The sequence below is a fragment of the Anas platyrhynchos genome, chromosome 22 (assembly GCF_047663525.1).
Source record: "Anas platyrhynchos isolate ZD024472 breed Pekin duck chromosome 22, IASCAAS_PekinDuck_T2T, whole genome shotgun sequence".
Taxonomy (NCBI): domain Eukaryota; kingdom Metazoa; phylum Chordata; class Aves; order Anseriformes; family Anatidae; genus Anas; species Anas platyrhynchos.
Genome location: NC_092608.1, coordinates 4,353,352 through 4,367,785, shown reverse-complemented (window position 1 = coordinate 4,367,785; position 14,434 = coordinate 4,353,352). Strand labels below are relative to the sequence as shown.

The following is a 14,434-nucleotide window of genomic DNA, read 5'->3' as shown; positions in this document are numbered from 1 at the left end:
ACCTACGCTCTGCACATCAAGAACTTCATGTTCTGTTGGCTTTGTTGATCCTAAAAAATGTGAACAGATTTGTTTTGAGGAGATAGTATGAAGAAGCTGTTGACCTGTTAGGTAGTGTCTCAGAAACCTTGATGGAAACCTTGACATTTTTATTAAGGCACATAATCCAAACCAAAAATGGGATGACAGCAAAGAAAGGGAGGTAGAATTATATTACCATGACATTCACAGTGCCTCTTTAGTTTATATTCACTTAATACAGACAATATGTTTTTAGATTCTAAACCAGATTTCCAGCAAAGAAAAACATTTCACTTATGAACAGTCCTAGTGTCCTACTATTTCTTTTCAACTCCACTAACATAAAAACATATCTAGGTACATACATTTGGCTCAAAAGTAAAGGCTCATTTATTATTTGAAATAAAGGGACAACTGTCTGAGAATCTGCAGTGACACTATTATTAACTTCTTTCCGTTAAATCAATGGCCATACACCAGTTTCTGAAGTAGGTATGAGAAACATTGTTGAACTGAATCTACAGCTCAGGAAACATGAATGGAAAAGTAAAGCACAAGCCAATTTGGGGAGCAAACTGTGTGAGAGCAAGTAAACGGGCTTCATATTTGAAAGGCAGGCAACTAAAAGCATGATTTATCTAGTGCCATTTCAGCCAGGAGTAAGTTTTTCCCTTCCAGGGTACAGCTATATCATTTCTTTAAGTTGCATCATATGTTAGCAACTTAAAAAGTAGTAGTAATTATAGGGATTTACTATCAGTAAGTGGTATGTTTTGAAATAAAATGGATTTATTACTTACAGCACTGTGAGTTATTAAAAACATTTGTGTTCCTATTTTATAAATAGCAGTCAGAGCAGTCTGAGTTAAAACAAATCAGAACATTTTCATTTATCTGTTCATCAATTTGTAATTCTCATATACTGCTGTGAATTCTTGTATTTAGTTCATGAACTGTGACAATATGCTTAAAAGTGAAAATCTTCTAACTGTATTTTTGAAAAAGATTGTGTGGGCCCAATTCTTAAGCAAACCAAACCTGAACAGCAACTACATGTCTACTGAATTGGCCTGCTATTTAATAAAAAAGTCACCAAAAACAAACAAGCAAATAAAAAAAAAAAAATCCTGTACCGACTAGTACCTTTTCACAGCAGAAAGTAAATTTGCTGTATAGTGCCTGTTAGTTCTTGGAATCACTTGCGTATTTTTGTAAGGGAGCTAAGACAACCCCAGCATTCTTGTCTTCACTTTCTGGATTATATAGATTATTTTTTTCTATGTATGCCAGAACTACATCAGGCACTAGGTAACGTATGCTCTGGCCTCTCCGCAGTGCTCTCCTGATCCTGGTGGAGGAAATGTCATTTGTGATCCATTCTTCCACAAGGTGAATATTATTCTTATGTCTCCACAAAAGATCAGATTCGTAGATGAATTTCTGAACGTTGCTTCCAGCCCTACTGATGCATACAAGGCCATGATTTTGCACAATTTCAGTGATGTCCTCCAACTTCCACAGGTTGGGGATCCCAAAGGATTCCAGCACGTCACTTCCACAAAGCAGTTTAATCTGTGGGGTACCTTAAAAAGAAAAATAAATGAGAAACCGGGCTTGGTTTAGGCCACCAGATTTTAGCTTGCTTGATGAGGACATTTAATATCTAGGCCAACTCTTCCTATCTTGGTTAAGATGAAATTAAAATATATATATATATATATATATATATTCAGAGCATATAGTTTACAATTAGTAGCCTTAACACAAGGTTTCTCTGACAAAAGGTTATGGAAGCCTTTTCATTCAAGGGGACCAAAAAATATACTCTAATATGCTTATTTAGCTTTGGGGTGAATCAATCAAAGGATCAAAGTAAAAGAAAATCTAGAGAGGATTTCAGAATAGCTAACTAGGAAGGGATACTGTAATGGTTTTAAAACTTTATGTGACACTCTGTAGAGTTACAGAAGAGGAGCTAGCTTTTGCATGGCAAGGGGTGGAGGGGATTGCATAAAAGGAAAGAAAAAAACAACCAAAACCCACCATTTTATGCTTTGGAATCTAGATGAGTAACCTTTTTCACTAAAATCAGAAACAAGAAGTAGCATAAAAAAAGTTACTCATCAGCACAATTCCCTTGAAATAGCAACTATTGTTAAGCATTTAATTTGCAAATAGACTTAACTTTTTATATCTGGACTCTGATTTTTCTTTTTAATAGGGTCGTGTCTATTTGGTTCCTGTTTCCTCTTCCGTCCTGGCTTTGTTAAAGGTAAAGCATTCTGCAGACTACTAGTGGGATCAGAAGACAAAAGCTTTTGATGATGGTACCTACAAAACAGAGGTATTTAAGATATTTTAAAGATGCAAAAGAATATAGGGAAGAGTATTATCTACTAAATAACCTTTCACCACTTCCTCTTGTAGTGTCTTCACAGAAAACCCATCCAAGAACTGATCTGCTGGAAGGACTTCTGAGAGTTGGCTTATAAGATGGTAAAAGTTCAGAGATTTCAAAGCAACAACTGTAAGGTTTGTTTCCTTGTTTTTAAACAAAAAGAAGAACCTCAGTTAAGTAGCAGTGACTGAAAGAGCAAAAAACATTAAAAAAAAAAAAAAGAAATTACTTTAGATGATTCTCATGCTAGCCTTTAAATACACAAATTGGCAGCATAGCACAAACAAAATCAAATGAGAGAAGCTTGCATAGCTTATGCCCACCCTATTCTAGTCTCTTGTCTTTTCTTAGGAATATCTTTCCAGCACAAAAACTAAATAGAGCCTAAGAAAAAATACATTGTCTTAGAAGCTGTTCTCAGGCACATTTGGTGTACGTTCATGACTAACATTGCAATCCTTCACTTACAATGTTTATACAAATAGTACTTTTGACTTCACTGAGTTTATTTATTTACATTATTTGGGGTTAGTCTAACTTGCAAGAGCTAACACCATTCCTTATTATTCTATAGGTTCTCAAAACTTTTAGGATTTTACAGAAGAATACCTTAAAACTTTTACTGTTTCGACCCACTCACTCTGGCTGCTTTCCCAGTCATCAACTTCCACCCAATCTGAGTTTTTGGTCGCTAATTTTGCCATGGTTACTCGGTGATCAGCACTGATCAGACCTTTCTTCTTATATGCGTCACTTACTGGTGAAATTATTCCTTTGATTACTTTGTATTTTCCTGTGGGGGAAAAAAAAAGCATATCACACAAGAACATGAAAAGTGGCTGAGCAGATGTTATTTCCACAGTATTGTATTTAAACTATTACACACTCATTGTTCACTGAAGTCTCTAAGAACATCAGTGACAGCTCTAATAACTAGCCCAGTGGAAAAGTACGGTATATTTCTGCCACTGTACAAGGAGGCACAATTAAATATTCAGTAAGAAATATTAGAAAGATATATCTCTATGACATCTGCTCATGCTTTTCTGATTTCAGACAGAAAAACTGTAAAACCAGTGCTTTACTTCATTAGAATTAGTAAAAGGCAGCAAATAAGTGAGACTGTATTTAGCCTACAGGAGTAAGTAGGTTACACACTCATACTAGCTTCAATACCTAATCAGTTTTCCAAAAATATCTATCACTGTCAAACAGGCATAAACAAAATATTCACCTTAACATTTAAGTGTCTGGATAGAGAGCTGTTTTGAATGCTATAAATTACCATCCTACCTGTTCCATCAAAATAGTCTTTAGCCAGCTCAAATAGCCTGAGATGCATGTTGGTAATGGGATTAAAGGACCCACAGGCCAGCAGTACTACTTCAGTCTTCTTGTCGGGATCTTCCATAGCCATTCCTCACAGCTACAGAGCCAAGAGGAGAACGTTGGGCCTAGTTACTGTGAGAGAGATCAAAAATAATTATTTCTACTCATTTGTGCTGCCAATAAGCAGATGATATCAAGGGCAAATTGATCACTGTATTTTCCTCCCATCAGCATTTGGCTTGTGATCGTTCATGTGATACTGCACTATCCCGCTTTTAAGAGATTAAAAACACTCCCTCTAGTTCTTCCTTGTTACTCCTGAATAGAATGCAAGGAGGACAACATATGTAATAGATACGTGAACCTAACTTTGCCTTGTCCATGTATTAGCTTGGCAGTTGTAATTCCCTCCTATATGCAAGAGAAGGAAGCACCTTTAGAAGTTAATTAAAAATGGACAGCTCATCAAAAGAGAAGCTAGTGTACTGCCCACTCGAAAGAAAAGCAGCTAGTGCAAAAAAAAAACAACCAAACAAACAAAAATAAACAAAAAACAACCAAACAAAAAAATCAGGAGGAGAGATTAAGGTCTCCAATTCCAGGACAAACTTTATTAGAATGTCATAGTTGTTTGGTTTTGTGTTTTGTTTTTTTTTTTTCAGATGACAATGCCAATCAACTGCCGAGAGACACATTTGCAGGGAACTTCCTTATAAATAACTTCCTTACTTCTGGTGCTAATAGTGGGGCATAGAACATCCTTTGAGAGTTCCCAGTGCTGCTGCAGTGATTATTTTCAGCAAAATCTACATAATTAACATTATATTGAATTAAATTCTGGAAGAGAGGAGGGTTAACGTTTCTTTGGGATTTATTTTACATGCTCCTAGTATGCAAGATAGTGCTATGGCCTAAACATGAAAACAACCAATCTACTTGGTTTTGTGGAAAGCACGTACTGTGTATACCGGTGAAACTAATGATAGAAGAAAAATGAATTTTAAAAAGTTTAGTGAAAGCTGCAATTAAATACCAGATTTTTTTTTCCCTTTATAAAAATACAATTGCACTGTTCCAATTCTGCAACTTGAGTTTCAGAAAGATGTTTAAGAATTGGGGAAAACAAGTAAATTTCGCCACTCATCATTTTCATTTCTGCTCCCACTGCACGGATTTTTGCTCCTCAGTGTTTCATGAGAACATTCTGGCTTGCCAAGATGGTTTCTCCTAGGCTGGCCCTGAACAAGCAAATGAAAACTGGAATATATTATGGGCCATTCTCCTGCTTGTTACTGTTTGTGAGATGTCTGAGGCACTGGGGTTGAGCACTGAATGGTCTGCCATTATTTCTACAGCACAATCTGCCTGGAAAAATCCCACAAGGTCAGCCTCATGATCAGTCTTCTTTGCAAAGAAACAGCAATGCTCAGTGCCGCCACAGTGGTGATGTATCTCATCACAGCTGAATCCTTTAACAGCTCCTATCTACTAACATCAAATAGCCCTTGAATAAAAGGAAATCTTGCAAGGCATCTTACGAGGCACATTTTGCAAGTTTTGGTACTTTTCTGTGCTTCTGAGTTTCACAAACTTTTAAAATATTCTTTATTATTGCAGAGTAGTTCAGCATTCGAAGGGTCTGGTGTTACTTGGAATGCAGTCTTCACAGGGGCATCAGCTCGAAGAGTTACTATGGGAACAGGCAAGGAAAGGAGTTGGACTTGCCTTTGTAATGCATAAAGCCCCACTTGCTAAAGAAAGTGACTCATACTGCAAATTGGAAAAGGATTGATTTTCTGCTTAAAAAAAAAAATAAGGTAAGGGAAAAATTGAAGATTTTAAGATGAAAATGTATAGTGCCTTCTTGAGTTAGTCAAACGTTCTTTTTCATCCTTTTTTGCGCTCTTTAGAAACAGACAGGTATTGCAGCATAAAATCACCTTGCAGCACTGCATGTCTGCACTGAAATTAAGAACATCACAGTTTGCCCGTACTCTCAGCCTCCTAATCTGCGTTGACATCCTCTGTCTAGGACCATTTGCATAGAAAACAGCTACATGGCTGATGTGGAGGGCAGTGCAGATGACAGGAGGTATCACTGTGATTACTGCCATTAGTTTGTCATCGTTATACCCAGCAGAGTACCCACAGAGCTGGGACCTGCTTTGTACGAAATGACCTTCATACAGCGCTAACTCTTTGGTACGAGCTATGTGCAGTCAGTTACGTGTGGTTTGTTTCACAACACTGCAAACAGCCACATCCGTTATTGTTCCCTGATATCGAGTACTACATAAAATGTTAGTCAAATCTCTCTGTAGAGGCTTAAAAATAAAAAAGGTAAAGCTGTGCTCAGTGGTTGGTTCGGTAAGCATAGGATGCTGTGGATCATTTTCACTTTTTCATAAGGAAAAAAAAAAAAGTGCAATGTAATGTATATGACCCTTTACATGTATGTTTATATCAAGTCTCGGAATGTTTGTGTGTGATTTAACGTAGCGTGCAGCACTCGCAGCCCTGACACCCGACACGTATTTGCACAGACCCCACCGGGATGTGCCCACAGCAGATCCTGGCCCGGCCCCGCACCCCACGCTGTTCGCTTCCACGGGTGCGCAGGCAGCGCGGTGAGTCCGCCTCGGCCTACCACCTCCACACTTCCGAGGAAAACACCCATTTATCAAAAACAACCAAAAAAAAACCAGAAAGATTCAGACCCATCACACCACCGGCGTACAGAAGGAAGCTCCGCTACCAGCTGCCCCGCGCTGGGCCCGCCGCTGCCCGGCCCGTTCCAGCAGCCACCCCCACCACGAGAGCCCGGCCTGCCCTGCCCTGCCCGGCCCCCCCGGGTCCCTTCGGTCCCTCCCCGGCCCCCTGCATCCCCCCGGCTCTTACCCGGGCCCTCCCTGCTCCCAGAGCCGCTGCGGGCGGCGCCATCTCCGTGGCCCCGGCGCTCCGGAAGCGGCCCCACGGCGCCCCGCTCCCGGCCTGCCCCAGGTGAGGCGGCGGCGGGAGGGCACCGGGGGGGATCCCGGAGAGATCCCGGAGGATCCCGGAGGGGCTCGGATCCCTCTCCGCGCTCCCCTCCCTGCCTGCGGGCACCCCTGCGGCCTCCCCTCCCTGCCGGGCGCTGCCGGCCTTGCTTCTTTCCCCGTCTCCTCCCTCAGCCCTTCGCCGTTACCGCTTCGCCGTGGTACTCGGGAGGGTCGTGGAGCCTCCCCGGGTGCTTTCCAGAGCCGGGGGGTGCCGCTGGCATCCGTGCGGGTGCTGGGGGCCGCCTGCTCGGTACCCGGGGAGCCGGCGTCTCGGCTGGGTGCAGCCTTCAGATCGCTGCGCTCAGGCCACTTGGCCTATTGAATATCCAAAAAGCAGGGATTTTCTCTAGAATGTTCTGTTTTTCTGCAGCTAATGGTTTCAAATGGGGTGTTTATGTGCTTCAGGCTCCTAAATTTGGGGTTTTGGCTCTTAAGTTGTTTTGCAAGGGGCGGTTGTAGAGAAGGTGAAGAATAAAAACTGAGGAGTTCTAGGATGCGAGGAGACAGCCTCACGTTGTGCCAGAGGAGGATTAGGTGGGATATCAGTGAGAATTTCTTCACGGGAAGGGTGGTTGGGCATGGGAACAGGCTGCCCAGGGAGGCAGAGTCACCATCCCTGGAGGTACTGAGGTACTGAAGAGACATGGACTTAGGGACATGGTTTCCTGGTGGACTTGATGTAGGTGGTTTGGCTTGATGACCTTAAGGGTCTTCTCCAACCTAAAGAATTCTATAAGAGCCTGCTGTTTTCTTATAGAGAGGCAAAAAGTCATCAGTAATTGACGCTGGGTTTTGGAGATGTTTCTATGTGATATGGCTGTTTGAGTTACTATCTTGGCGTATGATTTCCTGCTACAAAAACAATGATCCTGTAGACCTAGCCTAATATTCCAGTATTTCTGCTGCTGGGATCTCAAAGTGATTTTATTAGACATTCTGTCATCAATATATTGATCAATCGGATCACTTTAAAATGTGCTTTAAGGTGTTGATACATAACAGTAATGCGTTCTTTCTCCTAGGAGTGTTATGTAACAACTTTGGATTTTCTTATGAAAACTGAAAATGGCTTCAAGAGGAACAACAGAGACCACTAAACTAAAACAGAACTTGGAAGAGCAGTTGGATAGGTTAATGCAGCAGCTTCAAGATCTGGAGGAATGCAGGTAATAAAAGTAGATGCTTTCCTCTTAAATGGGAATATTTTTCTTAAGTGTTTGGCAGAAGAGAATTGTACCTTTCAAAAGTCTTTTTTTTTTTTGTTTTGGCTTTGTGTTTTGATGTGGCTTTATTTTTAAAAAATTACAATAGGATGTTAATATTAAGTAGTAAAAGTGATATGAAAAAAACATTTTTTATTAAGGTCATTCTATCCCCTTGAGGAAAATGAGGGCAAAAATATTAATTACAATTTTCTTTGAAATTTTATATTTCAGTGGGACTTGTTAACTTGCAGTAGTTGTTCACAGAATTCTCAATTTTCATACAAACTTTTTAATATCAGTTATTTGCTTTTGTGTGCTTTTATTTTGCTTTGTCTTATAATTATAGATTTGGTTGTGGATATTTTTCCATAGTTTGTTTAACATCTTCATGTGATACTCCTCCTGACTGTTTAGCTCTTTGTAGGCTAGTAAAATTTGAGATAGGAAAAAAAAACCTTGTATTTTCAAGAACAGTTGTGTGTGTCATTCTTTGAGTTTACCAAGGCTTAAGCAGCAGGATTAAGGGCTGATGTTTTTTTTTTTTTTTTTTTTTTTTTGCCTGAATCAGTTGATGGTTTTGGAGTGAGGAGGTGGGCTTTTCAGATGATTTGATCCACCTTACCTTTAAGTAAGGCAATCTCACTGCATTTTGTTGTTGAGATCCCAAATAAATTTTTTAACGTTGTACCATGTGTTTAGTATCTCGTAGCTGTCAGTGTCTTTTTATGTAAATGAATTTGTACAAGCAACACAACTGTATGGACAGCTATGAAGAGGTACAAAAACAAGAAGCAAACTCATATTCATGAGCCAAATAACAGCTAAGAGGGCTAGAAGTGGAATAATGTTAAGTGCCGTGAATATTTTTATTGCTATTTGAGGATATGTGCTTCATGATACACCATGATGTAATATGGAAAAAAAAAAGGACATCTCAGTTTTAATCCTGTGATTTAATACATCTTGTTGGCTCTTCTTTAGAGAGGAACTAGATGCAGATGAGTATGAAGAAACAAAGAAAGAAACTCTAGAACAGCTGAGTGAGATCAATGACTCACTGAAGAAGATTATGTCTGGAGATATGACTTTGGTGGATGAGCTCAGTGGCATGCAACTGGTAAAGATGATTCCTACTCAGATCTGTCTGACTGATGTGTTATTAAAAGTAGGTTGGATTCTGCCTGGACTCAGCAAAACAGGAAATAAATCTAAGTGGTCTGTTATAATATCTATACAGGGGCATGTGAAACCTGCATCTCTGCACTGAATGCTTTTATTATTTAATGCATGTGTATGTATTAAAAACTTGGTTAGGTCTCTTCATTTTAAAACAGGAGGGGAAAAAAAGTATCAGTGATTACATTGTAGAAAAAAATGTGGGAAACTGCAGGGCCTGAATATTAGAAAATGTTACTAAATAATTTAAAAGGTGTGGGAGACAATCCAGGACAATATATGGTGAGAAACGAAGTTCTTGCCTATTTGTTAAGAAGGATAAGGATAGCATTTCATATGCTCGTATCTGGTTTGTATTTCAGAGAGTCATCCCAGTCCAAATGAAAAGACTAATGGTGACTGTAAATTCAAGTTCTTCTGGTGTATTGATCTTATTTTATGTTGACTCACAAACTTTTGATCAGTTTTCTGTCTTTTCAAGTGTTTAATGAAAACATGATATGTTCCTGACAAGCACTGTGTTTTGAGTTATGTTTCCAGAGAAATCATGGTTTGTCGAAAAATAACTGTGGTGAGATTTAATATAATAGCTCTGATATTCTGTAGAGTATTTTGAATAGCAACGGGAGATTGACCTCATCAATTACATTCTGCTTACTCTTAGAACTGTAATTGTCAGTGTGGGCATAAAAACTGCTTAAGATAGCACAGCACATTCACTTGTGTCCTGATGATATCAGGAAGACGTTGGAAGTTTAATTAAGACCTGGACTCTAATTAAAAGTTGCACATCTTTTTCTCAGTATAATTGCACCAATTAGTGGATTTTTCAAGCCCTGCATAAATGTTGGATATTTTTTTCATCTAAGTTCCATGGTTGTGCAAACAAAGAAAAGCTCTCTTATCAAACGATGCAGAGGATACTAATGATGCTTTCCAGCCTTCATTAATCTTGTCATGCAGCTATAGTTTATGATTGCTATTAGTTCTGGTCATTCTTGTACTTTTCTTTGCAGGCAATACAAGCAGCCATCAGCCAAGCATTTAAAACTCCAGAAGTAATTAGAATGTTTGCAAAGAAACAACCAAGGCAATTGAGGACAAGGTTGGCAGAGGTGAAGGTTTCTGTTTTACTTTAAGAACAGTTTATTTGAACTAGATTGATTTAAATTTGTAATGATTGCAAGGAGAGTACCAAGTGTGTTAGGAAACTTGATAGCATCACGAGGAGATAAAGAAGTTATCTTCCAGAGTTTGTCCAATTTCAAATGTTCATTGTGGTAATGGGGACAACAATGTATATGAGTTAATCTCTATCTTGCTATTTCAAAACAAAAATATGGTTAACAGAAAGTGAGCTGAGTATAATTGCAGATGGAAGATCTGAAGAGTTTGAATCTAGAATTGTGTTGAGGGGCTGGAGAGCGCACTTGTGTTTCAGATCACGACTGAATTTGAGATTTAGATTAAGTGAAATGTGATTCCCTTGTGTATCAGTGATGTATGAATCCATAATTTTGAATGAATTGCACACGAGGTGCAGAGTATCTGCACAATGTCAGAAAAAATGTGCAGCCATCTGTTGAGGTATAGGTAGGTCTGTCCCTTACTTCCATGGGTACCGTGCTTACTGATACAGACCCAACACATATGTTTAGGCTGTTGCAGTGGTCATGCTGTTTTATTGAGTGAAACTGCTGGGAGGTTTATATGTTTTCACTTCTTTTTTTTCTTGGTATACAGATGGACAGAGACTTAATGGTTGGAAAGTTGGGACGAGACCTATACACACAACAGAAAGTTGAAATCCTGACTGCCCTCAGAAAGCTTGGTGAGAAGGTAAAGCATTAGCATGAAAGCTAGCTAGTGAATAGACGTTTTTATCTGTATACTGAAGACAAATCTTATATATTAAAAGAAGAAATAACTTTTTTATGAACAAATCATAAAATGTATCTTGCTTTCATAGTAAATGTCTTGAAGCACGCACTACTAAACATGCCAAATAGTATTGTACATTTATATAAGACTATAACTGTCTTTGTTGGGCCATAGGAGTGAATCACATAGAAGTTCCCACAAGATCATGATACAAAAACTGCAATACAAGTCTTTTACTAGCTAACTACCTCCTGTCCACCTAGCAAGAGCTGTCAGACTTTTGACACACATTGAGCTTTAACTCAGTTTTGTATTGTTGATAATATCTGTTCCTTGGTGTGAGATACACACATTTGAGAGGTAGATGTTAAACGTATTTCCCCAATAATTGCATCAGTGTGCAGAACAATCCTGCTTTTGTGTGTGTGGTGTGTTTTTTTACCGCTAGAGGGAGGAAGAGAAGTTATTTCTTTTTGTTGAAGGTGTATGAAGAAAATGAGTTGCTGTGTATCTCCGTAGTTAAAATTTCCTAGTAAATGAGGGAATGTGATGGAAAATACCTAGTGTGGTACTAAAGGGAGGTACGTTCCAGGTAGGTGATATTAGCAAGTGCTTTTCCTCAGAATATTGTTTTTGTTAGATTGTCAGAGGAAAAAAAGTGTTTTGGAAACATTTAATTAAGATTCACATCTAATTCAGATTATGAACGGAATCTGTGAAGTTACCTGAAGGTCCTGGCATGAGTTCCTTGGGTCACCACAGACAAGCCACTCTGTTATGCTTTGACAGTCTCAATCTTTTAAAATGATCAGTCACCTACTTCACAGAGGACTTCCCAGGATAGTGGTTTCTCATCTGTTCTGAATGTGACAAATGTTGGTAAATATTACCTGTTTGTCTGCACAGTACTGCAAAATGTTAGGTAGTTCGATGCTTGCTTACGAAATACAGCAAAGACAGGTAACTAGTAGTTTTTCCCTACATCTGACATGATTCTAAATGTTTGTACCCGATGTTCTATTGTAGCCTGTATTTTTAATTGTTAAATTGACACAAATGCTGTGGGTAGTTTGACACATTTAATTCTTCTTCGCTTTAATAAGGATGTATCTGAGGTACTTAAATGAGTGAATTTTAACTTAGATATCTGAACCTTTCAAATGTAGGTTATTGCTTCATTATTGTAAATATTTTATGGGCATCTGTCACCAAGGCATCAGAACACAAACATGAAAGCAAAATCTACATGTGTAAATGTCACCGATGGTTTACAGCACTTTAAAGGAAGAGACAGTTTTCTAGGTCACTGTTAATGTGGTCAAAGCTGGCTGTGGCTCTCTTTTGGCTTTCGTCAGTAAATGATAGGAGGTGAGCTGAGAGCTTAGCTCTTTAGTGTATGGACCACATGACAGAAAAAAAAGGTAGTTCTTATCCTTTGCAGATGGTACAAAGATGCAGGGTGACCATTTCAACAAAAATTACTACTGGAGGTCTTGAAACCTAGTGGTGCAGACGCTGTCCTTTCTGGACTGACAGGGGGTATTGAGGACGGTAATTCAGTGCAGGGCAGTAGCTTGCATTTTTACTTTGGCTTTTAGTATTAGATAAAACTGCAAATCGATAATCCCTGTAAGCTGTCACATTTCATGATGGAGATGATGGGAATACGGTGGGGATATGCATAGTTAAGGTATCAAGTTCAGTTACGGCCTTTTTTGGTTTAGCTGACACCTGATGAGGAGACCTTCTTGTCAGCAAATGCCGGTGCAGCCCTGAGCCAGTTTGAGAAAGTCTCCACTGACCTTGGTAAGTTTTCATTCTCATAAAATCCAATTTCTTTGCCTCTTCAAACAGCGATAACTAGAAATACGTATGATTCTCTAGGAAACAGAAAATAAAAGCAAAAGATTCATGCCATTAAATTCTGACATGCTTTTTTCGATTTTTATTAACAATGAAACTCTGATACACTGCCCATCAGGGTAAAGAAATGCAGCAAATAAACTCAGTGCCAAAAAGCCACAAAAAGGCAAGTGTTTCACATAATGCTGAAGCCTTGAATGCTCTGTCTCAAGCAGACATATTGCTCGTACAGTTAAACAATACTTTTTTGCATTAATGACTCTTCAGGAGAGCCTTTTCCTCTGCTCGATGCAGAGAACCCTGCAATTACTGGCACGCTGTCAAAATAGAGCTTTAAAGTACTCTTCTTGCCATGATTGTTGTAACTCTAATCATGTTGACAAGACCAAAAGTTCATTTATAATATGCATTAAATAAGCACGACACTTCATTCTATTTTTACTGTTAGAATTGGGATGAAAGAGCTTTGAATGGCAGGAATGTGCCTGACTAGGTCAGGGTACAGATGAACTAGTTCTGTGACTGAACTCTCAGTGCTCCTCTTTCTGAGTGCAGGCAAGGTGGGAAGCCTGTTGTTCAAAAGGGTGCTTCATTAGCAGCTCTCTACATAGTTAGTTTTGGAGCTGTCCAATCCAGTATGTCTCTGTTTTTTTCGTTTTATGAGCTCAAGTGTTCTACTTTTCAAAATGCAGGTTTGATTTCTTTTGATTTCAAATGTTTTGCTTGATTTATGTTGTATGTAAGGAAATTCTCTAAAATACGATTTCTACCAATACTTACTGGAAATATTTTTTCCTTTCACAGGATCAGGAGACAAAGTTTTTGCTCTAGCAAGTTTTGAAGTAGAAAAGGCAAAACAATGAAGAGGTGTGTGAGGCTTGAGTCTCTCCAGTTGTCAGTAGCATTGGACTTCTGTCATTGTTTTTTCTATTTTTAAGATGTTGCAAAAAAAAAAAAAAAAAGGGGTGGGGGCAAAACCTATCAACAAACCCTAAATCTCCTGGGTTCTCAAACAGAAGACATGAAGTAAACAACCTTAAAGTGCACTTGGTAACATTGGTGTCTGTGTACCTCTCAGTAACATAAGTTCTGAGGCTAAACACTAAATGGTACTCAAAAAACAAAACCTTGTTATGACTGTCTTTGAAAAGAATCGGCTATTTTCAACTTTTCTGAATGTGTATTTCTCTAACTATTAAAATACGTTTTTTTTTGCATGTGGTTGTACCAAGCAGATATTTTTTCAGGAACAGTCCTAATGAATGAGTTATGTTTTGGGTGATTATTTAAGTTGCTCTCAAGTTGTCTTAATTTCTGTCTGGGCTCCCTACTAAGTATTTTATACTAGGAGTGCGTTGCATCTTTTAAAAACTGACATAGCTTATTTTAAGTACCATCTTTCTACAAACTGTTTGCAGAAGAACCAAAATGAGACTGTATACTAATCGTTGGCCCTTGTCTGCTTGTTTACTGTGTGCATGAATGAGTGTCATTGTGTCCCAGCCTTGATTGACAAACAATGG

The 14,434-nt window shown here is 38.8% G+C and overlaps 2 protein-coding genes and 1 long non-coding RNA gene across 7 annotated transcripts; 2 read left to right on the top strand and 1 right to left on the bottom strand.

Moving 5' to 3' along the window:
• Nucleotides 1-132: 132 nt before the first annotated feature.
• NMNAT1 (nicotinamide nucleotide adenylyltransferase 1) lies at nucleotides 133-7,073 on the bottom strand. Of its 3 annotated transcripts, none has more exons than XM_027443184.3 (6): nucleotides 6,933-7,073; nucleotides 3,713-3,880; nucleotides 3,060-3,212; nucleotides 2,427-2,562; nucleotides 2,207-2,352; nucleotides 133-1,604 (listed from the first exon to the last, which is right to left on the bottom strand). In XM_027443184.3, exons 2-6 carry the CDS (start codon nucleotides 3,834-3,836, stop codon nucleotides 1,204-1,206), a joined length of 960 nt encoding a protein of 319 aa, XP_027298985.1. In that variant the 5' UTR covers nucleotides 3,837-3,880; nucleotides 6,933-7,073; the 3' UTR covers nucleotides 133-1,203. The 3 variants fall into 3 exon arrangements, with proteins under 3 accessions (XP_027298985.1, XP_027298984.1, XP_027298986.1); XM_027443183.3 differs by lacking the exon at nucleotides 6,933-7,073 and adding an exon at nucleotides 6,647-6,806; XM_027443185.3 differs by lacking the exons at nucleotides 2,427-2,562; nucleotides 6,933-7,073 and adding an exon at nucleotides 6,647-6,806 and having other exon boundaries at nucleotides 3,029-3,212.
• LOC139999260 (uncharacterized) lies at nucleotides 2,447-5,555 on the top strand. Its single transcript, XR_011804605.1, has 3 exons — nucleotides 2,447-2,553; nucleotides 4,411-4,534; nucleotides 5,104-5,555. It is a non-coding gene; the product is annotated as an uncharacterized lncRNA (long non-coding RNA).
• Nucleotides 6,281-14,128, top strand: LZIC (leucine zipper and CTNNBIP1 domain containing). 3 transcript variants are annotated; one of them, XM_072026743.1, is made up of 7 exons: nucleotides 6,281-6,375; nucleotides 7,809-7,952; nucleotides 8,973-9,108; nucleotides 10,184-10,282; nucleotides 10,911-11,006; nucleotides 12,773-12,854; nucleotides 13,716-14,128. In XM_072026743.1, the coding sequence occupies exons 2-7, from the start codon at nucleotides 7,852-7,854 to the stop codon at nucleotides 13,772-13,774; spliced, it is 573 nt and encodes a 190-aa protein (XP_071882844.1). In that variant the 5' UTR covers nucleotides 6,281-6,375; nucleotides 7,809-7,851; the 3' UTR covers nucleotides 13,775-14,128. The 3 variants fall into 3 exon arrangements, with proteins under 3 accessions (XP_071882844.1, XP_027298987.1, XP_005026412.1); XM_027443186.3 differs by lacking the exon at nucleotides 6,281-6,375 and adding an exon at nucleotides 6,590-6,748; XM_005026355.6 differs by lacking the exon at nucleotides 6,281-6,375 and adding an exon at nucleotides 7,181-7,320.
• The last annotated feature ends 306 nt before the right edge of the window (nucleotides 14,129-14,434 follow it).